Below are 24,306 nucleotides of genomic sequence, written 5' to 3' on the forward strand. Positions count from 1 at the left end.
ACTTAAGTTTAGAGTCCTTAAAATTAAGAAAGGAAACAGTCTTTTTAAAATAATCCAGGTGTTGGAGAACCACGAGCAAGTTGGAAAGTAATGTGAGCAATCCTTCCTTCCTTCAAGGGCTGCGTGACTCAAACCACCACCAAAGTAGGTATCAAAAATACCCTTACCAGATAACACCACAAATAGAGCAATCAAATGGCATGGACCTCAAGGACAGCTGATCGACCCTGATGGATGTCCTGGGAACTCATAAACAGATGAGCAGTGCTAGGGCTTCTAGCAGGAGGAGGTAGTTCAGGCCGCCCGGACACAGCGGTGCTGGAGGAGCTGTCACACGTCTCCAGGACACAGACTCCGGTGTTTATGAGTTCCCAGGACATCCATCAGGGTCGATCAGCTGTCCTTGAGGTCCATGCCATTTGATTGCTCTATTTGTGGTGTTATCTGGTAAGGGTATTTTTGATACCTACTTTGGTGGTGGTTTGAGTCACGCAGCCCTTGAAGGAAGGAAGGATTGCTCACATTACTTTCCAACTTGCACGTGGTTCTCCAACACCTGGATTATTTTGAAAAAAGACTGTTTCCTTTCTTAATTTTAAGGACTCTAAACTTAAGTGTTAGCGCTACAAATTTATGTATGTTAACTCTTGTAATCCATGTGCAAATTTCTCACACTGTTAACAATAAGCACTTTGGACACAACGTCTGTTAGAGGACCCTACTTTTCCAGGTGTGCAGCATTTCTGAGCCGGTACAATGGCCATGTACTGGTCTCCACCAACTCAGCAGTTCCATCACCTCACTCCCAGTGACTGATCAGAATGTTGCTACTGGATATAGAAAGCACGCTTCTCCATAATTCCACGCTTGTTCTTTTTCCTGTGGCCCCTCTACATCTCTCTCTCTCCTATGACTGCAGGCTAGGTCTCTAGGTACTCTGTTTCTGTTCCCCTGATGTAAGCCCTGTTCTTTGATACGCTTTACATACACCCCTTTAGCGACATCAGACCAGGCATTGTGGATGAACAACAAAGGTCTTTTACTAAAGTAGTTAAAGGTAACAAGCAGACAGTTCTCAGATATATCTTCCAAAAACTTTCCTGTACAAAGTTCTCTAGTGCCCTGAATAGTAAGGTAGTCATACATTAGGCAGATGGCAAAGTCCATAACAGAGTCCTTCTTAAGGCAGAATCCACAAAAGGCAGTAAATACACATGAGGCAGCCATAATTCATAAGAAGGGTCCAGCATAAGGTAGCACAAATTCATATAGGTCCACAAGCTCCAGACCACACTGGGAGCACCAACTGGGCTCCCCGAAGGGGTGCTCAGACCGACAGCATAACGGCTACATCTTGGTAGGCTTTCCCTTACCAACCTCAGAGGACCCCCTCTGGGCACTAATGAGCCCCTATTTATATGGTGAAACCTGCTGGTGGTGTTGATCTTCTGATAAGAGCTGGAAAACCTGGCCAGCAGCATTAACCCTTCCTTCTCAGAACACCCAGCTAACCAGGTCAACCCAAGGACACAAGTTCCAAAAAGATACATTCTAACATTTAGTTTGTACACATAAACATAGTTGACTTGGTTCACTTCAAAGTATGAGTCATACACTTTGAACACTTCAGAGCCTTCTTGAAAACACCTGCTTACAAGTCCACTAATTTCATGCATTCATCTGAACTTTTCCTACTGCCTTGTCTCTTCCGCATAATTTTTTCAGTTTGCTGGCATATTATTATTCTGCTATAATTTCCTCATTTTCGTAGCCAGTTCCCTTGAATACGAGCCACCACATCCTGGGCATGCACACCTGGCGCTCTAGCTGTTAACTCACACACTTTAGATGACACAGCAATGTAGTGGGAGAGTAGGAGAAAATATCACAATTTTACAAGAGTTTGATGGTGGAAGACTTCTAGGATAAATTACATTAATATCCCAAGAGTCTTTCAGGAGTACAGTGTGCGTAATTCTCACCTAGGCGAGAAAGAAAGAAGTTAAGGGATGGCAAACATTAAAAAGGTATCCAGTAAAAGTAAAATAAATATATATATATATATATATATATATATATATATATATATATACAGTAGGTACGGAAAGTATTCAGACCCCCTTAAATTTTTCACTCTTTGTTATATTGCAACCATTTGCTAAAATCATTTAAGTTCATTCTTCTTCCTCATGAATGTACACATAGCACCCCATACTGACAGAAAAACACAGAATTGTTGACATTGTTGCAGATTTATTAAAAAAGAAAAACTGAAATATCACATGGTCCTAAGTATTCAGACCCTTTGCTGTGACACTCATATATTTAACTCAGGTGCTTTCCATTTCTTCTGATCATCCTTGAGATGGTTCTACACCTTCATTTGAGTCCAGCTGTGTTTGATTATACTGATTGGACTTGATTAGGAAAGCCACACACCTGTCTATATAAGACCTTCCAGATCACAATGCATGTCAGAGCAAATGAGAATCATGAGGTCAAAGGAACTGCCTGAAGAGCTCAGAGACAGAATTGTGGCAAGGCACAGATCTGGCCAAGGTTACAAAAAGATTTCTGCTGCACTTAAGGTTCCTAAGAGCACAGTGGCCTCCATAATCCTCAAATGGAAGACGTTTGGGATGACCAGAACCCTTCCTAGAGCTGGCCGTCCGGCCAAACTGAGCTATCGGGGGAGAAGAGCCTTGGTGAGAGAAGTAAAGAAGAATCCAAAGATCACTGTGGCTGAGCTCCAGAGATGCAGTCAGGAGATGGGAGAAAGTTGTAGAAAGTCAACCATCACTGCAGCCCTCCACCAGTCAGGGCTTTATGGCAGAGTGGCCCGACGGAAGCCTCTCCTCAGTGTAAGACACATGAAAGCCCGCATGGAGTTTGCTAAAAAAACACCTGAAGGACTCCAAGATGGTGAGAAATAAGATTCTTTGGTCTGATGAGACCAAAATAGAACTTTTTGGCCTTAATTCTAAGCGGTATGTGTGGAGAAAACCAGGCACTGCTCATCACCTGTCCAATACAGTCCCAACAGTGAAGCATGGTGGTGGCAGCATCATGCTGTGGGGGTGTTTTTCAGCTGCAGGGACAGGACGACTGGTTGCAATTGAGGGAAAGATGAATGCGGCCAAGTACAGGGATATCCTGGACAAAAACCTTCTCCAGAGTGCTCTGGACCTCAGACTGGGCCGAAGGTTTACCTTCCAACAAGACAATGACCCTAAGCACACAGCTAAAATAACGAAGGAGTGGCTTCACAACAACTCCGTGACTGTTCTTGAATGGCCCAGCCAGAGCCCTGACTTAAACCCAATTGAGCATCTCTGGAGAGACCTAAAAATGGCTGTCCACCAACGTTTACCATCCAACCTGACAGAACTGGAGAGGATCTGCAAGGAGGAATGGCAGAGGATCCCCAAATCCAGGTGTGAAAGACTTGTTGCATCTTTCCCAAAAAGACTCCTGGCTGTATTAGATCAAAAGGGGGCTTCTACTAAATACTGAGCAAAGGGTCTGAATACTTAGGACCATGTGATATTTCAGTTTTTCTTTTTTAATAAATCTGCAACAATGTCAACAATTCTGTGTTTTTCTGCCAGTATGGGGTGCTATGTGTACATTCATGAGGAAGAAGAATGAACTTAAATGATTTTAGCAAATGGCTGCAATATAACAAAGAGTGAAAAATTTAAGGGGGTCTGAATACTCTCCGTACCCACTGTATATATATATATATATATATATATATATATATATATAAATATGAGAAGGTTAAAGTTACAATTATAAAACTTAAAAAAATGAAAGGTCCGCTTTAATAACAAAACTTAGTAGCCTAGCACTGAAATGCAGCTTTTTATTTCCTTCTGTAGGTATGGATTACAACTGGACACACCAAATAGTGACTATGGCTCCATGATATGCCAAGATACTGGCACCTATGTTGGTAAGTTGTAGATTAATGTGAGTTTTTCTTGGAATGTATTCAGATAAGCAGGCTTAACCAATGTTGATTTTTTTTCTTTGTACAGGCCATTACAATATCAGCTTTATTTTGGATGACCGTTATGGAAGGTGAGTTAGACTCTGCAGAACACATTGCAGCTCACTTTAATGAGGGAAAGCTGCATATCAGCTCTATTCAAGGTGCTGCTTTCATCATCTGAGATGGTAAGGATGAGGGGATAGTCGGGACTCCTGGACTCCCAAGTATGAACTAAATGCCTAAACCAGCCCAAACCGGCAGATTGGAAGACTAGCTCCTAACAGCTTTGGGGTGCCCTAAGTTTTAATTGAAAGTTATGGGAGTGTCACTGATCAAAACCTTTTCAGAGCCATTGGTATTTTTATGATTGGCACCTTTGTAGCGCTCCAATAGAGCAGTTACCAAAACCTAATGGTATAGCCCTGGACAGGCCTGTCAAACATTTTTCGCTAATATTTTGTTAGTTCTATATGACATGTATTTCGGGTATTTCATTGTAAGGACTGTCCTTATACTAAGTTCCATAGGATTAAGGGCTGGTATTGATAGTTATGCATTGCATCTCTTTCATGTGATGATCTCTATTGGTTACTTAGGTGTTCATTGTCTTCTTTTGTGGATCTGAATTTTGAGAACCAATCACTTATGTACTGTTTGTAAAACTTAATTAACAGATTTAACTAAAAAGCATAAAAAAAAATAAAAAACACTTTTTTAGACCAGTTTGCACATTGTCTGCCGAGCAATCTACACTCTTTTGTAGAATCTGATTGCCCTATCTGGTGTACATTCAGTAACCGAAAATAGTGCTTACAAATATGTATAAAAAAGAGAAAAAAAAAACTGCGCTATGCAAACATAAATATTATACATATAATATTATATATATATATATATCAGTGGCAACTTAACTATGAGAGACACATCACAATAGTAAATTAGGTAGAAAATGAAGTTGCGCTTAAATCTTAAGAAAGTGAGTGTAGTCCAAAAGGTAGTGTTACAAAATCCATAAATCCCAAAGTGTACTCTTCATCACTCGGTAAACTGTGATCCCACGTGAAAAAGAAAAGCCTCCACCACACAAATTGTTTGCTTACCAGATGGTAATGGCCTCCTATTTATGGAAGGTCTCACTCACCTGTGGCTATAGCCCAGCCTAGGCCTCTGTTGGGTGGTCTCCTCCTCCTGTCAGCTCTTCTGCTCAGTCTCCCCCGTTCTGATCATGACACAGAACGGCCGATGCGCGCACCCTTCCAGCTCTCTCCATCTACTGTATGTGTGAGTCTAGCCTTACAAATATGTATATGAAAAATAATAATGAAAACAGAATCTTTCAGACAGGCAATAATGCTTACCGCCCTCTAAAATTTGATCCGTGGTAGATCCCTTTTCAGAGGGCTGTAGAGCAACAGGCGTTCTGGAGATTTTATTGAAACATCTGTATTTTTTTTTGGTACTGCACTGCAACTGTGAGCCAAGCATTTAGCTCATGGTTGTGGTGCGGCCAATTGGATTTCAATAGGTGCATTTGGCCCATCAAACTCTGCAGCCTGAGTCACAATTGTCAGGGCCATGAAGCAGAGTATTGCCACCGTGGCATGTGTACAGCCCTGCCAGGCTGTAATATCCAAAGTCTCGTGAGCAGACAGGGGGCAGTAAAACTGTGGTTCAGCCACCTGTTTTTACCACCCTCCCGGCCCCCAGTGTAAAAGAACGCTAAGTCTTAGTCACAAATAAAAAATGTTCCAGAACTACACAAACTTTTTTTCTGTAATTTAGCAAGGTACAAGCTATCTTGGCACATGCAGAATTGTCTAAATGCTTTCACAAGCAGGTTGATTGTCAAGATAATTAGTCCTGTATAGACACATTATAGGAGAGCAAATACGTCTTGTGTGGCCCTGAAAGACTTTTTACCTGCATTACAGGAGTTTTCCAAGTCTCTCCACATACTTTGTGTCTTCCCTCAATAAAATCAGTATGTTCCAGACCTATGCAGGTAAGAAAAATAATAATTTACCCCTTTTATTAACCCTTTATTTAATAACAAAACAAAGAATGTCTTTCCTGTATTCTGTGATCCAGAGGTAACCGGGATTTTCCCTGCTTCTGGAAGTGTGCAAGGAGGCACAGTGATCACAATCAATGGGCGGTTCTTCGATGAGACCGACTTTCCAGCCAGAGTCCTTGTAGGAGGTAAGTTCTAATTATTTGTAGACTACCAGGAACAGAGATTTAGAAATGCTATTGTGTGGGCAGCACAGACTATGGAATTGAGCCCTTTACACTATTGTACTAGCACTGCAATGCATCATGCATGCAAATATTTAAAGAACACATTTGACTTTAGCATGTTGACAGTAATGTACTATAACACATGTCACTTCCAAGGCAGTTGATCACAAAACAAGACAGAGGGCGCACTGGCCTAGTGCATTATCCTTTAAAACAAACTTTTATTTTATAAAAACTTTTATTTTATAAAAAGATTGTAAGAATTATACTCACATGCTGACATGTTCATCAAAGCTTGTCATATACAACAGAAACCTCCAGTCCATGATACATCATATAACGCAATGGGACAAACGGAGATCCAAAAGGCTAACGTGTTTTGAGGACTCTCCTCTTCCTCAGAGCCAACAAGCCCGAGCCTTGCTTCCCCACTTAAATAATAAAGTGACATGGCTATTGTCAAGTGGGGGTGTCACAAACAGTCCCCATGGGCGGGGATTACTGCCCTCTAACTGGTTTCATCATAGCATATTAAAATAATATAATACTAAACAATATAAAAGACAAACCCATATGCATCTTAAATGAGTTGAAGGATCATCTACAAGTATCAGGAACAACTGGGGCAACATCCAGGGACACCTTTAACGCAGGGCAAAAGGGGAAGCTGCCCCGGGCCCAGTCATTATTGTGGGGCCCAAAGAATCTGCCTCTTTAGCCCGCACTGTCCAGGGTCTTCGGTGCCGGCCATGGAAGGAGCAGTCAGAGTAATCTGTCCTCTGCCTCTCCTTGCACAGCTTCACTTCACTGGAGGTGTTGCTGCAGCGCCAGCGCATTCTGGGAGTCTGGGGCCATCCGTTTTCTAGCCTCCCCCCGAGCCCTACTGTGATAGTGTCCAATTCCTTCATCACACAGCAATAGCCCCATGCCACACTGTGCCCATACTGACAGACCTGACTGACATCTGCCCACTGTAGAGGAGGAGGAGAGGGGGTCTGGACCGGGCTCAACTGAGTCAACCACATAGAGAGCGCATACTGGGTGGGCACCTTAACCCGTGCACTTTCAGGGAGGGGGGGACACAGTGTTCCTGCACTACTGTCACTGTAGTCTGCACTTTGCTATTCCAGTGGCTTTCCATTCTAATGTCACCCTACAATAGGAGGGGCCCCTGGACTGGATATATTACTCTCTCTATGGAGGGGCCTCGGCTCCTGAACTAGAGTTGGCAGTCTCCCTCTGGAGGTGTCCCTGGATTGGAGGTAGCAGTCTCTCTATAAAGAGCCTCTAGACTGCTACCTCCAGTCCAGGGGCCCCTCCATATAGAGACTGCAGGCTCCAGTCCAAGAGCCCCTCCTTAGAGAAATTGCCACCTCCAGTCCAGGGGTCCCTCCAAAGAGAGATTGCTACCTCCAGCCCAGGGGCCCCTCCATTGAGAGACTGCAACCTCCAGTCCAGGGGGCCCCTCCATAGAGAAATTGGCATCTCCAGTCCAGGGGCCCCTCCAAAGAGAGATTGCTACCTCCAGTCTAGGGGCTCCTCCATAGAGATATTGCAACCTCCGATCCAGCATCCCCCCCCCCCCCCGTAGAACTTCCCAAGTTTGCCCAGGGTCCAATCAATAATAAAGATTGCCCTGGCAACATCCAAGAAGGATTTGGCCAGGAAGCTCATAGAGCAGTGTTAGCGGATGCTGGAAGGAGGCTTCAAGGTAGCCAGTGACACAGTGGGGTTGATGTACTAAAATGGGAGAGTGAAAAATCTGGAGCAGCTGTGCATGGTAGCCAATCAGCTTCTAACTTCAGCTTGTTCGATTCAGCTTTGATAATAAAACCTGGAAACTGATTGGTTTCTATGCAGAGCTGCACCAGATTTTGCACTCTCCATTTTTAGTAAAACATCCCCAGTGAGAAATCCTGGGCGAGAGACTGTTCTAGATTGCACCCTTTTTCTTACTGGAGGGACTATTCCAGACCTGCTGCCAGTGTTTTTTCTTGTGTAGGATTCCCCTCTGCTGAGTTGTTTATAATATTCTACATAGAAGACCATTCTATAGAAGTAACTTTTCTCCATATAGTGCCCTCATTCATGCTTGTTTAGTTCTGGTATCCCAAGGCCCATCCCAACTACTATTCCAGTTCTACAAACAATAAAAATACACAAAAATACACTACCTGCCTGCTGATTGTGTGAAAGAATGAGAAAATGCACATGGCTGAGAAAAATACTTTGTATCTGCCTGCTTTGCACTAAATGGGGGTCAGAACCTACAGCCGGAACAGGTTAAAGAAGAATTCCATCTTTCCACAGAATTTAGGTTTGAGCCAAGCTGGTCAAAACGAACCCCTCACTAACCTGTGAGGCTGCTGGATGTGTGGTATAAACTATATGCACCTGGCTGAGAAAAAAATACTTTGTATCTGCCTGCTTTGCACTAAATGGGGATCAGAACCTACGGTGGGAACAGAATTTAGGTTTGAGCCAAGCTGGTCAAAATGAACCCCTCACTAACCTGTCTCACAGTGGCGCTCAGCCGCTCAGAGCAAGCAATGTATTCTATCAATGAATACAAAGCTTCCTCTGATTGGCTGAGTCAGAAGTTGTGACATCATCAGCCTGCCTTCTCTGACTACAAAGCATTGCACACATGGATCAGTGGATTGTGGATGCCAAGCCAGGCTCCTGCAGACACTTCCTCCAGCTCCCAGCCCATACAGAGCTATAGCCTTGCAGTTGGAGAGCTGGGGGAAGTGTCAATGGACTGCGAATTTGAGGACTACATGTATGTCCGCCATGGTAGAGGATGGCACCTGTACTTCCTTCATTTGCATGGGACCTCTGCTGGGAAACCCCTGCAGATTGTTGAAGCCTATCTATTGGCAAATAGTCGGAGAGGTAAAAGAAAAAGCTGCAAAGCTTTGGCAGTGATTACATGTGTCACAGGGCTATGCATTTGCAACAATACATAAATCACAAGACTGCCTGAACTAAATTATAAACTTTTTCTTGGAAAAAAAGTTCCCATATACAAAATTCACTCATGATCAAAGCTGTTTGGCTGGAATTCCACTTTTGGATCTGAAAGATTTGAGGGGGGGGGGGGGGTAAGGCAAATAAGCTGTACTCTTTGCAAGATTTTTCCCCAGAGCTTAATAAACATGGCAAAAATTCACTTAAGCCCCGTACACACGCACTGATTGTCGGCCGAACGATCGGCCGTCTTTTGTCCGGTGCTGTCCTATCGGTTGAAAAGTACTAAAGACTGTACGCGAATTTTGTCGGCCAACAACAGCCGACTGCAGAAGTGATGTCATGTGATGGTTAACTTTCTGTCTGTTTTTTCTTCTCTGAGCATGCCCAGTCTTGCTCATCTGCTGTTTGTCAGCCGAATTCTGTACTGACTGACGAACAATCGGCTGTTCTGGTGACGGCCAACAAAAATTTTAAAGGCTACACACCAGATTTTGTTCGGCCGAAAAGTCGCAGTCGGTTGTCGGAAGCATCATACTAACAGGCCGACAATTGGCCGATCGGACGGTGGCCAAATATTTACGGCCGACAATCGCTACGTGTGTACGGGCCTTTAGCAAACAATACCCAATCACATATTTTTGCTTTGCACATGATGGGATGGTAGAACTCAGTAGAACTTCATCTCATTCACTAAGCTAAGAGAAAGTTCCCTTGCTAAGTGAACAGCCTGTTTGCCTTTTAGTAAACCAACCCCAGTTTATCATTCATTTATTGTAGCAGAACTCTGGTATAAAATAAAAATCTGTAACAAGTTTCATTGTATTCTGGCTGTAGGTCAGGAATGTCAAGTTTTCAGTCTAAATGATACAACAATCCTTTGCAAGACGCCGCCAAAGCCGCCTGTGCTTCCTTCGCTCTTTCCAGGTATGTAACATCAATAGGTTTTAGCTGAGTAAACTAAACAGTAAAAAGTTTTCTTTGGGGTTAACATCAGACAAAAGTTGTTGCTTTTAAAGATTAACAGTCTGCAAGTTTTATTTTTGACCTGTCTTCATAAAAGACTAGAAGTGTTTGTATAAAGAGTACTTTTACATTAAGATCAACTGACATTTTAGAAAGAATGACAAAGGAAAAGACGCAGACTATGGGGAGGGTGTGTGAAAAACACAGTGATAGTATGCAGAGATCGGAAAGAAAAAAAGAAACACAAAAGAGGGGATATTGATTAAGACTAAGATTAAATTTATGCTGGTTGTGGTTGATGTTTTTTTTCCGGCACGATTTGGAACACGTTTTTTATGCTTTTGTGTTGTTTTGGCTAATAGGAAAGTATGACAGTTCTGTTCATGTAGTACAACTTTGATGCCACTTTGATGTGACTTTACACTCTCTGGCGCTCAAGTAGCAATAAAGCACCTTCAAAGTTGCATCAAAGACACATCAAAGTAGTGCAGGGACCTTTATGTCTCCAAAGTCGCATATTAGGGTACAAGTTAAGGGCTAGGGTTAAATGTTCAGGCTAGGGTTAGAGTTAGGGTTAGTAGTAATCATTAGGGTTAGGGGTAATCAGTAGGGTTAGTGTTTGTGCTAATTGTTGGGGTTAGCACTCTAGCCCTAACAATTACTGCTAACCCTAACCCCAATAATTTTCGCTACCAATCACCACTAACCCTAGCCCTAACTCTAACCATAATATTTAAAGCGGTAGTATACTAAAAAAAAAAACACAACCCTGCAAGACAAAGGCATAAGTGTGCATCACATACTAGCTCATTATGAAATACTTACCTTAAAACAAAGCCCCAACACGGACCCCTGGACACCGTTGTGGGAGCGGACATGATCCCTCAGCGTCTCTTCCGGGTTCGGCGGCTCCGGCGCCGCGATGACGTCACTCCCGCGCATGCGCGCGGGGGATTAACTTTCCGGCAACTTCCCGGCAAGGAACTCTGAAGGTCCGCCGGACCTTCAGAGCGCATGCGCCGCTAGCGTCAGTGGCTGCATGCAGTGATAATATCTCCTAAACCGTGCAGGTTTAGGAGATATTAATTGTACCTACAGGTAAGCCTTATTATAGGCTTACCTGTTGGTAAAAGTCACAAAAATTGGTATACTACCGCTTTAATCCTAGCCCTTAACCTGAACTCTAGCCCTTAACTCTAACCCTTCCATTCAACTTTGGACACATAATGGTTTCTGCAATTGATGTGACTTTGATACAACTGTGATGCTACTTTGATTCTACTTGAGTGCCAGAGAGTGTAAAGTTGCATCAAAGTCACAATACATAAACAGAACTGCCATACTTTTTTTGTCTCTTTGAACAGGCTTTTCGAGCTATTTGGTTAATGTTAGCCAGATAAAAAAAAAAAGTGTAAATGAATTCCAGCTGCTGCCTGGAAACAATTAATACAGTATAATATAGTTGTTTGCAATATTTCATAGTACCCTGACTGCAAAAAAAAAAGATAAAAAAAAAAAATGTAACCTTCATTTTTTTAATACATTCCTATTAAACGAGAAACAAATTACAAATACACTTCGATATTTTCTATATTTAATAAAAATATTAAAATTATTTTAGATCAAACAGTGCCTTTGTGATGTCAGAAGACAGCTATTTTACCTAGTATTTTTGTATAAATCAAAATTGTAAGAATTCAAATACAATAATAATAACAATGTCTGCTGGGTGATCTCAGCCTAGAAAGAGTTATGAAAAGCTCCAGTCCTGCCACACAAGCAGCCCAGGACAGGAATCTCTGGCTAGATAAGCTCTTATGTAACACTGCCCTTATGCTATGTACAGTATGTAGGCAGGTGCAGTCTACTTTCTACAATGCAGATGGGGCTCAGTAGCAGCAGCATTGCAGACGGGGAGTTAAGAGGAACATGGTTGCTTTCCTGGGTCACTGGTGGAGCTAGCCGATTGGATGTTGCTACTCCATGTGACTCTAATGTCCATCTTGTGTTAGACGGAGTCTATTTAAGACACTGGCTTCAAGGCTTGGCACGCATTTCACGTATGGATAGTGTAGGGACAGGTCATCCATCTGTCAGAGACACTATTAGCAGCAGAGAGAGTTTCCAGATGAGTAGGGAAAGAGCAGGGACACGCCATCCTTCCTGGAAGCCTCCCAGTTTGGGTACAGACTAGCCATGCCGCATTCCGACCCTGGAGACAGATGCTGTCGATGCACCAGAGACCTACTGTTACACTCTTCACTACAACATTCTGTGAGTGAGCCCGGCTGGGTTGCCTTCCTGCTGGGTAGTTCTGCTTTGTATTACTTTATTTTAATACAGTTCTGTTTCTGCAACTGGACTCTGAGGAGTTTACTAAAACTGGAGAGTGCAAAATCTTGCATAGGAATCAAACAGCTTCCAGGTTTGTTTTTGTCAAAGCTTAATCAAACAATCCGAAATCAGAAGCTGATTGGCTACCATGTACAGCTGAACCAGATTTTGCACTCTCCAGTTTTAGTAAGAACCCTTTCACAGGAACGATCCGATCAGATCTGCCTGTCAGTTTTTTAGGCGGATCTGATCGGATCGCCCATGCATCCCTATGGGGCAGCGGATGTCAGCGGACATATCCGCTGACACCCGCTGCCATCTGCATCTGATCCTCCCCATGAAATCCGTATGGATGGAAACCCTATTTTCCATCCGTCCATGGGATGGGATCGGATGATCTCATCCGATTCCCCCATAGAGATGCATGGGGATCTGACACCTCCCTCTCCGCACACAGAGCGGAGAGGGAGCTGTCACCTGCCTGCTCAGCGGGGATCTGTGTATTGATCCCCCGCTGAGCAGCACGGATCTGCCTACGGAGGCGGACCGTGTGAAAGAAGCCTAAATCAACCCCTGTGTGTTCATTACTGCCACACTACGCTGCACCTCCCCACACATATCGTGAGAATATGAGTTTTGGATGAATTGACTGATTGAAGTAAGATATCAATATTATTAAACAGACATAGGATAGGCCAGGTATTTTGTTTTCCAAACAAAAAAGTACTTCTTTCGTGTCGTTTACAAAATGTTGCTCCGAGATCCATTATATCACTAAAGCTGTCCCTACACCAGTAGAATTTCATTAGAAAATGTTAGCCTTTGCAAAATGTGTTTGATTTTCTAACATTATCGGAGTTAAATCAATGTTTGTTTTCAACAGCTGTGTCAAGAAAATGTTTAGCAACAAAATTCAATTTATTTTTCAAAATTCTAACTGTGAATGGGGTATTTGTTTGATAAAAATCATACAAATTGTAATTAAACCTGTTTAATGCATTTTGGATTGCATTTAAAAAGCACGTCTGGATGAAATTTTTTCAGGCTTCTGAATTAAATTATATGACTCAATGGTGGCAAGAAAGGATGTTCTGGTGAACAATTTTTCCGAATTTCCATATGAATGTAGGAAGTGAAACTATACCTGTATGGCCATGTGGGGCCAACTTTACAGCAAAGACAAAGTGGATTTGGCCTCTGGCTACCAATCATTTGAGACTTCAGAGTCCATTATTTTTAACCAGGCAGGCCCTCTCTGTCAGCTCTTCAGTGTGACCACACAATGGACGCGGAGTAACCTTCCAACTTTCAGAGATGAGAAAGATGGACAGCTTTTAGCACAAAGCATGTAGGCAAAACACGCACCCCTGCCACCCCCCGGCCCCATTTGTGCAGACCACAAAATGAATACAGAAAAGTGATTATCTAAATCTAAACCTTTTTATGCTGGCTTTGCAAGATAACAAATGCAATAATGTAAAAGGTTTAGGGTTATATACCACTTTTGGTAGTTAAATAATACATTTTCATAGAGGTCTGCACATATAATCAAAAAGTGGGTAACAGGGGGCACCTCCTGACCACATGAATACCCCACTTCTTCTCTCTTTTCAGCCCTCTGTACCCATGTGAGTTAAGCCAAAAAAGCCTATATTTTATTTGAAAAATACAAACACAATATAGGAAAAAGGTGGGGCTTTGGAGGCTCAGATGAGGTGGTCAAAAGACTTAAACGCCACACAATAAATATTAAAAATGCATTTTATTAAGTATCAATCAATAAAAAGGCATAACCCATGCCTAAAGACACACATATATAATGAACACATGTTAAAATCAGAACACTACGTAGGTAACCAAAATGGTACAAGTCTCAAAAAAGTTGGATATGGTCCCTGTGCTTTCCAACGCGTTTCGCTTGACTGCGCTTCTTCAGGGCTTAGGGCAGAGACCAGAGAACCAGCTAGTGTTCCAAATTGATGCAGATCAACGGTCCGGATACAATATGTAGAAAATAATGATATGTCTGAGTAGACGTGGACCATATATCCAATTTATATTATGAGACGTATCGGTACATCTACTATGTAGTATTACTTCCTTCACATTAGTGCAAGATAGTTTGGGCAGGCAGTCCTATATGGGTAATACACAGTGTGCGTGGGTATCCAAGTCTTCCGTATTGTTATATAAACTCAGGACGCTATATGCGACAATCCCGGGTGTCCATATCTCAGGCAGGCTGCGCTTTGAGAGGACACATAAAGGGGCAACAAGTCCCTTGCATTTAGATATGGACACCCAGGATTGTCGCATATAGCGTCCTGAGTTTATATAACAATACGGAAAACTTGGATACCAGGGCACACTGTGTATTACCCATATAGAACTGCCTGCCCAAACTATCTTGCACTAATGTGAAGGAAGTAATACTACATAGTAGATGTACCGATACGTCTCATAATATAAATTGGATATATGGTCCACGTCTACTCAGACATATCATTCTTTTCTACATATCGTATCTGGATCATTGATCTGCGTCAATTTGGAACACTAGCTGGTTCTCTGGTCTCTGCCCTAAGCCCTGAAGAAGCGAAGTCAAGCGAAACGCGTTGGAAAGCACAGGGACCATATCCACATTTTTTGAGACTTGTACCATCTGGTTACCTATGTAGTGTTCTGATTTTAACATATGTGTTCATTATATATGTGTGTCTTTAGGCATGGGTTATGCCTTTTTATTGATTGATACTTAATAAAATGCATTTTTAATATTTATTGTGTGGCGTTTAAGTCTTTTGACCACCTCATCTGAGCCTCCAAAGCCCCACTTTTTTCCTATATTGTGTTTGCAGCTTATAGGGGTGCGGCTCATATCTTACGGCAATTTTTCTTAAATTATTTGAAAATTACTTAGCCAATAAAAGTTTTAAATGTTTTATAAGTGAAACTGGAAAATGCTCACTTATTCTATATTTTTTACATTTATATTTACTTTTAAAATATACAGTATATAATTCATTCATTTTTGGAAGACAATCTGACCAAAAAAAAAAAGCCTCCTCCTCTCCCCTACCCTTCCCAAAGAATATATCACATTTGTATACTAAGAAATTACAAAGTAGTTGACAAATGAAAAGCCTACAGATGTAATGGGGACACGGCTCTGGAGCTTACAGGTCAGTCAAAGGTTTTTGTATTTATGTATGTGAAAGGAAGTGCAGAAAACATGCACCCTTGGTTTGACCCAAGGGCAGGTTTTTAAACTTCAGTTTCTGTCCAATGTGTTTACTGTGCCTTTTTTTTTCCTTTTTTTTAACTAGTTTTGACCAGAGTCTTTTTTTTCAACTGTTTTAACTTCAAAACATGTTTTTTTCTTAGGAAACAGAGGGATGAAGATGGAAAGGTGGAATGGCAGTTTTAACCTGAATAACGCTTTGAATTTTAATGAAAGTACCACTGGCTATGCTGGCACCACCTGGTTTGATGGAGCTTCCAGGTCCTGGCCTACAGAAACCTCTCCTTTTATTGCTCGGTTCACCGGCTTCTTGGTACCCCCAGAGACAGATTACTACAACCTGTATATCAGGGGGGATGATAACTATATGCTGTACTTCAACGAAACGGGAGACCCAGCAAGCAAGGTAAAGTATACAGAGAACTTACTTATCTGTAATGTTGGTTACATACAGTGCCTTGCGAAAGTATTCGGCCCCCTTGAACTTTGCGAACTTTTGTCACATTTCAGGCTTCAAACATAAAGATATACAACTGTAATTTTTTGTGAAGTTTTTTTTTTTTTTTTTCAGTTTTTTATTTATTAACAAAGTTTGAAATATCCAATAAATTTCGTTCCACTTCATGATTGTGTCCCACTTGTTGTTGATTCTTCACAAAAAATTACAGTTTTATATCTTTATGTTTGAAGCCTGAAATGTGGCAAAAGGTCGCAAAGTTCAAGGGGGGCGAATACTTTTGCAAGGCACTGTATCTTAACATTTCGTCACATGTGATATAAAAAAGTTCGAATCGGTCCATTCTTTTCTGAGATTTCCAAACTGTGAGTTAAATGTATTATTTTAAAGATTTTGTTGGGCTCTGTGTTGTTAAATGGAGATTCTGGCATTTTTAGGCATTCTTTGGGATGACATAGGGAAATTATCATGAATGAACATCAATAGATAACTAAACCCAAGAACAACAATGTAACAATGTAATGTTTTGTAGCTTATAAATCCTTAAATGGGAAAACTGCATTTCATTGTTTTTTTTTCAGCTACAAAATGTATTATTTTTTTTTTTATAAATGCTTTACTTATTGAAAGGAATTAACAATGCAACATAAAAATGACAGTCACAAAATCCTGAAAAGTGTCATATAAAACAAAGTGTTGAATAGAAAGACATCCCATCAATACTTGCATAGCACCACATTTTCATTTCATGAGAGAGAGACCATACTGACCGAGTTTACAAGAAGAAAAGAAGCAGCAAACAAAAAATGCATCATGGGTTGCGTAGCCATAGCATTGTTGATCCCTGAATTTTCTGGATGCAGATGTGCAAAGGGGATACCTAATAAGGACGAAATGAAAAAAAAAAAAAGGGGGGGATGGGGGCAGGGGAGAATGAAGAAGTAGAAAGGGATATAGAATGCCCCTTCCCACTTGGCAACCCAACAGGACTCACAAAAAATGAGATAGTGTTTAGGCTACAAACTATTTGAACAAGTACAAAAAATACGTAGACTGAATATACGTGTACACATGTTTATGCACATATGTGTGTGAATTATGCCAGTAAGCCCCTCTATGAATGTAGGTTTGGGGCATTTTTTTCATGCACCTAAAAGCTGTTCTAAAATATGAATCTAAATGCCAAAATGTGCATGAACACATGTGCATGGTTGAAATAAAGCTGTATTCATTAAAAAAAAAAAGAAAAATGCCTTTAAAAGTGCCATTTTTTTCTCTGTCCTTGTGCAGTAAGTAATACAATCTTGACAGGGGCTTTAACTCTTCCCTGCTCTATGCAAAATTACAAAACATTTCATATACAAAAATTTTAACTCTTAAAGGGGGGACTTCCCTCTCTAAATCAACATTGATTATTTTATCCTTATGCTGCTAGCACCGCAAAATAGATAGGAAGGCATAATACATTTACTTTTTTTTGTTAGATATTTCCTAGTTTCTAGGCCTAGGATAAGGATGTCATACATCCCAGGAGTGTTCAGGAGAGGGGGAGGGGCATTCTAAGCTAAGCACTCTTCCCTGCCTGCATGCCTGCGCTAAGTGTAGATGAATTCCAGGAAGTAAATGCTGCATTAATCATCTGCCCTTACTCAAGATGGCCACAACCAGAAATGCTAGAGAAGTGGGGGAATGGAGGGGCTCAAAGTGTTTTCTCAGCAAAATAAAGCATGGATGCATAGATGAGTTTGCTTTGAATATTAAAAATAAATTAAATAGCACTTTTGGTTTGTGGTGCTCAGATGCAGTGTAGTTCGGCTTTAACAAACAGAAAATTGCTGCGCTAAAATGACAAAGAAATAAAGTCCAATAAATATTACAGTCCAATTAGAAGTGATATAGTCTAATCATGAAACTAGTAGATCACTCCAAGGAAAATGTGAAGGATTAGGTGTTCATCACATCTGAAAAAGACACCTTGATAGTGAATATTGCATAAAAAGGTGAAACACCCAGGTGCACTTTCACCATATAATATGAGACGGCGGCTGACCAGAGGAAACTGACTCTAGATTATAAGAGTGATGAGCGCAATATGATGGAATATCTTTAAGACAGGAGGCATCAACCCAGCTTTGCAGTAAAACGGGTGACCTCTATGGCTTTTCTTTGGTGTCCAATGGAAACACTCACATAGGGAATAATCAATAGTCCACTGGCAAATCATGCATGTAGGATGAATCAAAGAAACTCTCATAGTGTGAAACTGTAAAAAATGTATTAAAGATAAAAGATACTACCTACTTACATAGAGGCAGTTAAAAACAAGCATATATGCAATGTGTATCTGTTCCGGGATTCAAGCCAACAGCCTCATGGGGTCAGCGGACGTGGTAATGTCACGTGCATGGACTCCGCCAAACGCGTTTCATGAAAGAGCGTGTCCTTGGAGGCAGTTTTTCTTGTCATTTTAGCATGGCAATTTTCTTTTTGTGTATGCTGTTTACAATCTTATCCGAATTATTGCTGCCAGTGGTTTTCTAATTTGGGTTTATCTGAGCAATACTATTGAAATTTAACTAGTTAAGCTTTAGAACTCAAAACTAATCCTAAATCCTACCCTAAGCTCCTAACCAGTGCTTTAAGTGGGCCGGTATGCACTGTTACTCAGTACTGCCACTTCCAAATATAGCTCTTGAGCATACCACCACCTCTCCATGCGCCTTAGCGTACCAGTACACTCATTTTGGACACCTGCACCCTCAATTGCCCCCCCCCAAGAATATTTCCCACTACAGAGCCAGACCAGTCACCACCAGTGAGTCCCCCTGCTCCTGAGTCCCATCCCAGGCCAGGGGGGGTGCTCTGTGGGGACCCTGATGTGAGGTGAGGGGGGTGACAAAATTTATAGGCTATAATAGAGTACCGGCACCTCTTTTGGGCCACTTAAAGCACTGCTCCTAGCCTCAAAACACTTAAATTGATTGTAAGTCTAAGTTCACACTGGCCTTAAAGTAGGCATTTGAGAGGCGTTTAAAACACCCCTTAAATGCCTATGAAATTGCCAGGAATATCAGAGATTTCACACAAAGGAAGCAATACAAAGAGAACAGGGTACTTTTTCATACAAGTACATGGTACAGCAGGCACATATAAGGAAAAAAAAAATGTGGGTTTACAAACGCTTTAAGCCTCCCTTCAAAAATCCTAATCTTACCCTATAACTTTAAACCCTAACCCTTAACGCTAATCTGAAAATAAGTAGTTACCTTCTTCTGAATGTGTTGGAGCCCCCTTTTCCATGCTAAAAGCTGTGGGTTGAGTCCAAAAAGCCACCCATGCCAAGGATCCCAGATCCACGTTCCTTTTCTGAAGCATTGTTTGTATCCCTTTTATAGTTTTAATTATTTAACACAGAACCATTAATCTTAAATAAGATTCTAACAAACTATTTTCTTTCCTGTGTCAGGTTAAAGTGGCCTATGGTGGATATGCAACTTCCTACAGCACATTTTACTATCAGAGATCACAGACTTACTTCCTGCAGAAGGGAAAACCGTAAGTGTGTGTTGGTCCATTAGATCTTGGCCTGCAAAAAATTTGGTGCATTGTTAAGTTTAGTTCAGAATTAGCAGTTAAATTGTTGCATGCATTGTTCTAATAGCAGCTTACACTATATAGATACTTGAGTTTGTGTTTTATCAGGATATTATATCCTGACATCCCCTTTTAGAGCGAGACTTATACTGGGAGAGGGAGAGGTCTCAGGTGGAGCTGGTCAGGTTCTGTTGAAGTGCACATGTGCTCTACATCTACACAGAACTAACTGAAAATCTGAACAGTAAAAAAGTATGGGACTTTAACCACTTTACCACTAGAGCATTTTGCTGTCTTACGTCTGGGCCACTTTTTGCGATTCGGCACTGTGTGACTTTAACTGACAATTGTGCGGTCATGCGACGCCGTACCCAAATGAAATTTACGTCCTTTTTTTCCCACAAACAGAGCTTTCTTTTGGTGGTATTTGATCACCTGTGCGATTTTTACTTTTTGCGCTATAAACAAAAAAAGAGCATTTATTTTGAAAAAATAACAATATTTTTAACATTTTTTTATATGAAATTCCCCCCCAAAAAGATGTAAAAAACAATTTTTTTTTTAAATTTTTGGCCAATTTGTTTTCTGCTACCCATGTTTGGTAAAAAAAATCGCAATAAGCGTATTTTGATTGGTTTGCGCAAAAGTTATTGCGTTTACTAACTAAGGGAAAGATTTCTGTCATTTTTGGTGTTTTTTTTTTTTAACGAGTAACGGCGGCGATCTGCGATTTTTTTTGCGGGACTGCGACATTGCGGCGGACAGATCGGACCCTTGACTGACATTTTTGACACTTTTGGGGGTACCAGTGACATTACTGCAGTAATCAGTGCTATAAATATAGAAAATAGGAGTAAGTATAAAAACACCCACTCAACCCAGCGCTAATATAAAATAGAAAATCTAAATACAAAGCAGCCGCTATAAATTCAATTGATAACAAAAGGTGTATAATGAGAATCGGAAGGAGGCTCACACACACTAGCAGCGCTAATTAAAATAACTTGTATATAGAAACAATGAATCAAAAAATTATTCTCTGCAAATAAATGTCCATTCAAGGTGATATCCGCAAATGCTGAAGGATAAAGTTCTTATATTGAATAGGATCCTGGAGTGCAAGCCCGTGAACCCTCAGTGTCACTTCCTGTTTAGATGGACCACCGTCACCACACCTCAACAAAAAAACGTGCCCCCCTAGGTAGTAAAAACTCACCACAGGATGGGAACAGAAACGCCTTGTATGGGGTATAATTCCACAATGTGGTACACGAATTCCAGGTAAACACTCTCCGGATTGCCCAAACTCTGATATCAAATCAGGATTTCAATTCAGCATAAACTGCACCAGACACCAGGTGTTGGACAGGATAAGGAGATTCGATCAAGGAGGGATATCCGTCTTGCCCTACATGGGTGGTTTAGGGAGTCTTGCAACCAAAGACCAGGAAAAACTTGCTTTGCCTATTTGATGCTGTGCTAATCGCTCAAACCAACAGTTCAGGCTAGAAACGAATACACCAAAGTATTTCCAGATACGTATTGGTTATGTCCATCCACAATGGCCACATTGAGGTTTTTCAGGATTTTCAATCCCGGTGTGTGCAGACGGCAGGCTCCTCCATAATATCCTCTCTCTCTCTCTCTATGTATATGGATGTCACACTCCCCGGATCTCCGCCGCCGCTCTCCGGCCCTTATTTCCCCCACACTCAGTATTTGGAGCTCGGTGTTACTGGGGACTAAGTGAATCAACTAGCAGGGAGCACAGTAAGTTGAAGGCTAAGGTATTATCTGGAAATACTTTGGTGTATTCGTTTCTAGCCTGAACTGTTGGTTTGAGCGATTAGCACAGCATCAAATAGGCAAAGCAAGTTTTTCCTGGTCTTTGGTTGCAAGACTCCCTAAACCACCCATGTAGGGCAAGACGGATATCCCTCCTTGATCGAATCTCCTTATCCTGTCCAACACCTGGTGTCTGGTGCAGTTTATGCTGAATTGAAATCCTGATTTGATATCAGAGTTTGGGCAATCCGGAGAGTGTTTACCTGGAATTCGTGTACCACATTGTGGAATTATACCCCATACAAGGCGTTTCTGTTCCCATCCTGTGGTGAGTTTTTACTACCTAGGGGGGCACGTTTTTTTGTTGAGGTGTGGTGACGGTGGTCCATCTAAACAGGAAGTGACACTGAGGGTTCACGGGCTTGCACTCCAGGATCCTATTCAATATAAGAACTTTATCCTTCAGCATTTGCGGATATCACCTTGAATGGACATTTATTTGCAGAGAATAATTTTTTGATTCATTGTTTCTATATACAAGTTATTTTAATTAGCGCTGCTAGTGTGTGTGAGCCTCCTTCCGATTCTCATTATACACCTTTTGTTAGTGCTATAAATATGCTCTGTTACTGTAATAATGACACTGGCAGGGAAGGGGTTAATTTTATTGGAGAGGGAGGGGTTAATGTATGCCTGGTGCTTACTAACGTGTGGGGGGGGGGGGTGACTGAGTGACACAGGGACAGATCGGATGTTCAGCTATGCTGAAACCTGCAATCTGACCCTGCCTGTCACTTAGGAGATCCGCCCGCTTGTGTTTACACAAGCAGGCGGATCTCCAAACTGGATTCCCCGACGATCGGGGCAGAGCAGCGGCGATCGCCGCCGCTCCTCCCCTGGCCCGACTCCCGCTGTGAATGAAAACAGCGGGAGCGCGCCTACAGGGGGAGGAGTCCAGCGACGTAGGTCTACGTCGCTGGACGATAACGAGCCACTGTGCCGCAGTAGCAGCACAGTGGCTAGAGGTCAAGTGGTTAAAGGTGCTTGCACTTTCAGGAAGGAAACAATTGCAAGATGTAAAAGTTACATTAGTTTATTGTGCATCATGTATCAAAAAAAAATGATAAAATAAAAGCATTTCACTATCAAGTGCATGGTGTAGCCATCAATTATAAATAAATATGTAGCACACCCCACGTATGAGCCACTGGTGAATAGGGATCCCCCACCCTGCACAGCCAGGCACAATAAATCTCCACAGTATCCCAGAGTCAAGAAACAGTCCATTGCTTGTTTTTATGTTTTATTGAGGGGACAAACTTGGATACGGAATAGGGTGATTATTAAATGCCCACTTGACTTCAGAACTCTTCAGGGACAACTTACCTATTTACAGTCTTTATACAGTCTATATTTACACCTCTTCCTCCAGCACTCCCTTGTTTGCAGGAAACACAGATTTGGCTGGAACACTGTTTGAGGGTCTGACAGAAAGCACTTAGTCAGATTGAGCAAAATCCCTGTATAGACAGGGACCGCGGGCCCCTTTGGTTGTCTAGCCGAGTCAGTGTCCAGCTTCCACCCCTATGGCTACTGATTCCAGCACCAACTCTTCAGGCACTGCCAGCCCGCCTGGCTGCAGCTGCCTCTTCTCACTAACCCTCCTGGCTACTTCCCACAGTCCTCCCAGACTGCACACTCACTCGTCTTCTCCCTGGAGATCTCCCGGACATGCTAGTTGGCTCCTGCTGTCCTCACTCTTGCTCTCAAGTCAGGATTCCTCCATGTGTTGTAAGAGCATCCTTCCAGCACCTGAGCCATAGGCCTGGGGTCCCCCCCCCCAGACTAGGGGCACCACTGACAGCCTCCTCAGCACTCCTTCCTCATATTCTACCCGACCCCCCTGCTGACAAGGCCAAAGAGTATTTAAGAGGTGCCTGCTCCCTGCCAGACCACTTGCTGAGGATTAACTGGGACCCTCATCACTACTCCAGACAGCTCCTCTTAACCTCCCTCCAATTCTTCTGTAAGCTTCTCCAAGGGTTCAGCAAATAGGAGGAGGTACCAGTGGTGATGCCTGATGAGTCATCCAGCCTCCCTGAGTCACTCACCCTGACCCCGATTCAACACAGGCTTGGCTGCCAGTAAGGCCAAATTTACCTACACTAGAAAAAACTATATACAGCTAGCACAAGCTAGAGGGTGCTACAAAAAAAATTATAAATACAAATAAAATACAAATAAATCATGTTGTAGAACAGAAGTTGGCAACCTTAAAGAGGTAGAGATTTACCTGAACAACATGGGAGAAGTTACCAGGCACAGTGTTGCACAGTGTCGCCTCCTCACACCTCATTTAAACCTCTAATTGCTCTCTAATCTCTAATCATCGGTTTAAGTCAGGTGGTGAGAAGGCAACATATTGCCTCCTTGCCACCTGTCAAACACACTCTGATCACTTTTCAGAGGAGCAGCAGTGCCTGCTGCATCTGTGAATGAGCCTTTATTTGCTTCCTCAGCGGCCCCCTTAGGGCTCCTTCACAAAGTTGGGAGTTGGTAAAACCCTGCAGTTAAATTTACCGCCCCCAATCCCTGTGTCCCCTTTAGCTGCTGAGGCAGCAGCCAAAGGTGTCCACATGCTGCAGCAGGAATTAAACCCCCTGTTTGCTTTTGGTGGGTGCTACCACCTACCAATCGAAACCTATTCAAGTAAATTGGGCTACTCTG

At 42.1% G+C, this 24,306-nt stretch overlaps 1 protein-coding gene across 1 annotated transcript in view; it reads left to right on the forward strand.

The window, feature by feature from the left end:
• The window catches only part of LOC309556567 (fibrocystin-L-like), a gene marked incomplete at both ends in the record, with an annotated part of 248,337 nt that overhangs the window by 45,227 nt on the left and 178,804 nt on the right, over positions 1–24,306 (forward strand). The window contains 7 exons of the mRNA XM_082259011.1: positions 3,882–3,955; positions 4,041–4,083; positions 5,926–5,996; positions 6,083–6,193; positions 10,040–10,129; positions 15,887–16,149; positions 19,667–19,755. Of these exons, the coding sequence (XP_082115137.1) occupies positions 3,882–3,955; positions 4,041–4,083; positions 5,926–5,996; positions 6,083–6,193; positions 10,040–10,129; positions 15,887–16,149; positions 19,667–19,755 (741 nt within the window). The remainder of the gene's footprint in view (positions 1–3,881; positions 3,956–4,040; positions 4,084–5,925; positions 5,997–6,082; positions 6,194–10,039; positions 10,130–15,886; positions 16,150–19,666; positions 19,756–24,306) is intronic.

Source organism: Pelophylax lessonae (genome assembly GCF_965119305.1).
Source record: "Pelophylax lessonae genome assembly, chromosome: 5".
NCBI classification, from domain to species: Eukaryota; Metazoa; Chordata; class Amphibia; order Anura; family Ranidae; genus Pelophylax; species Pelophylax lessonae.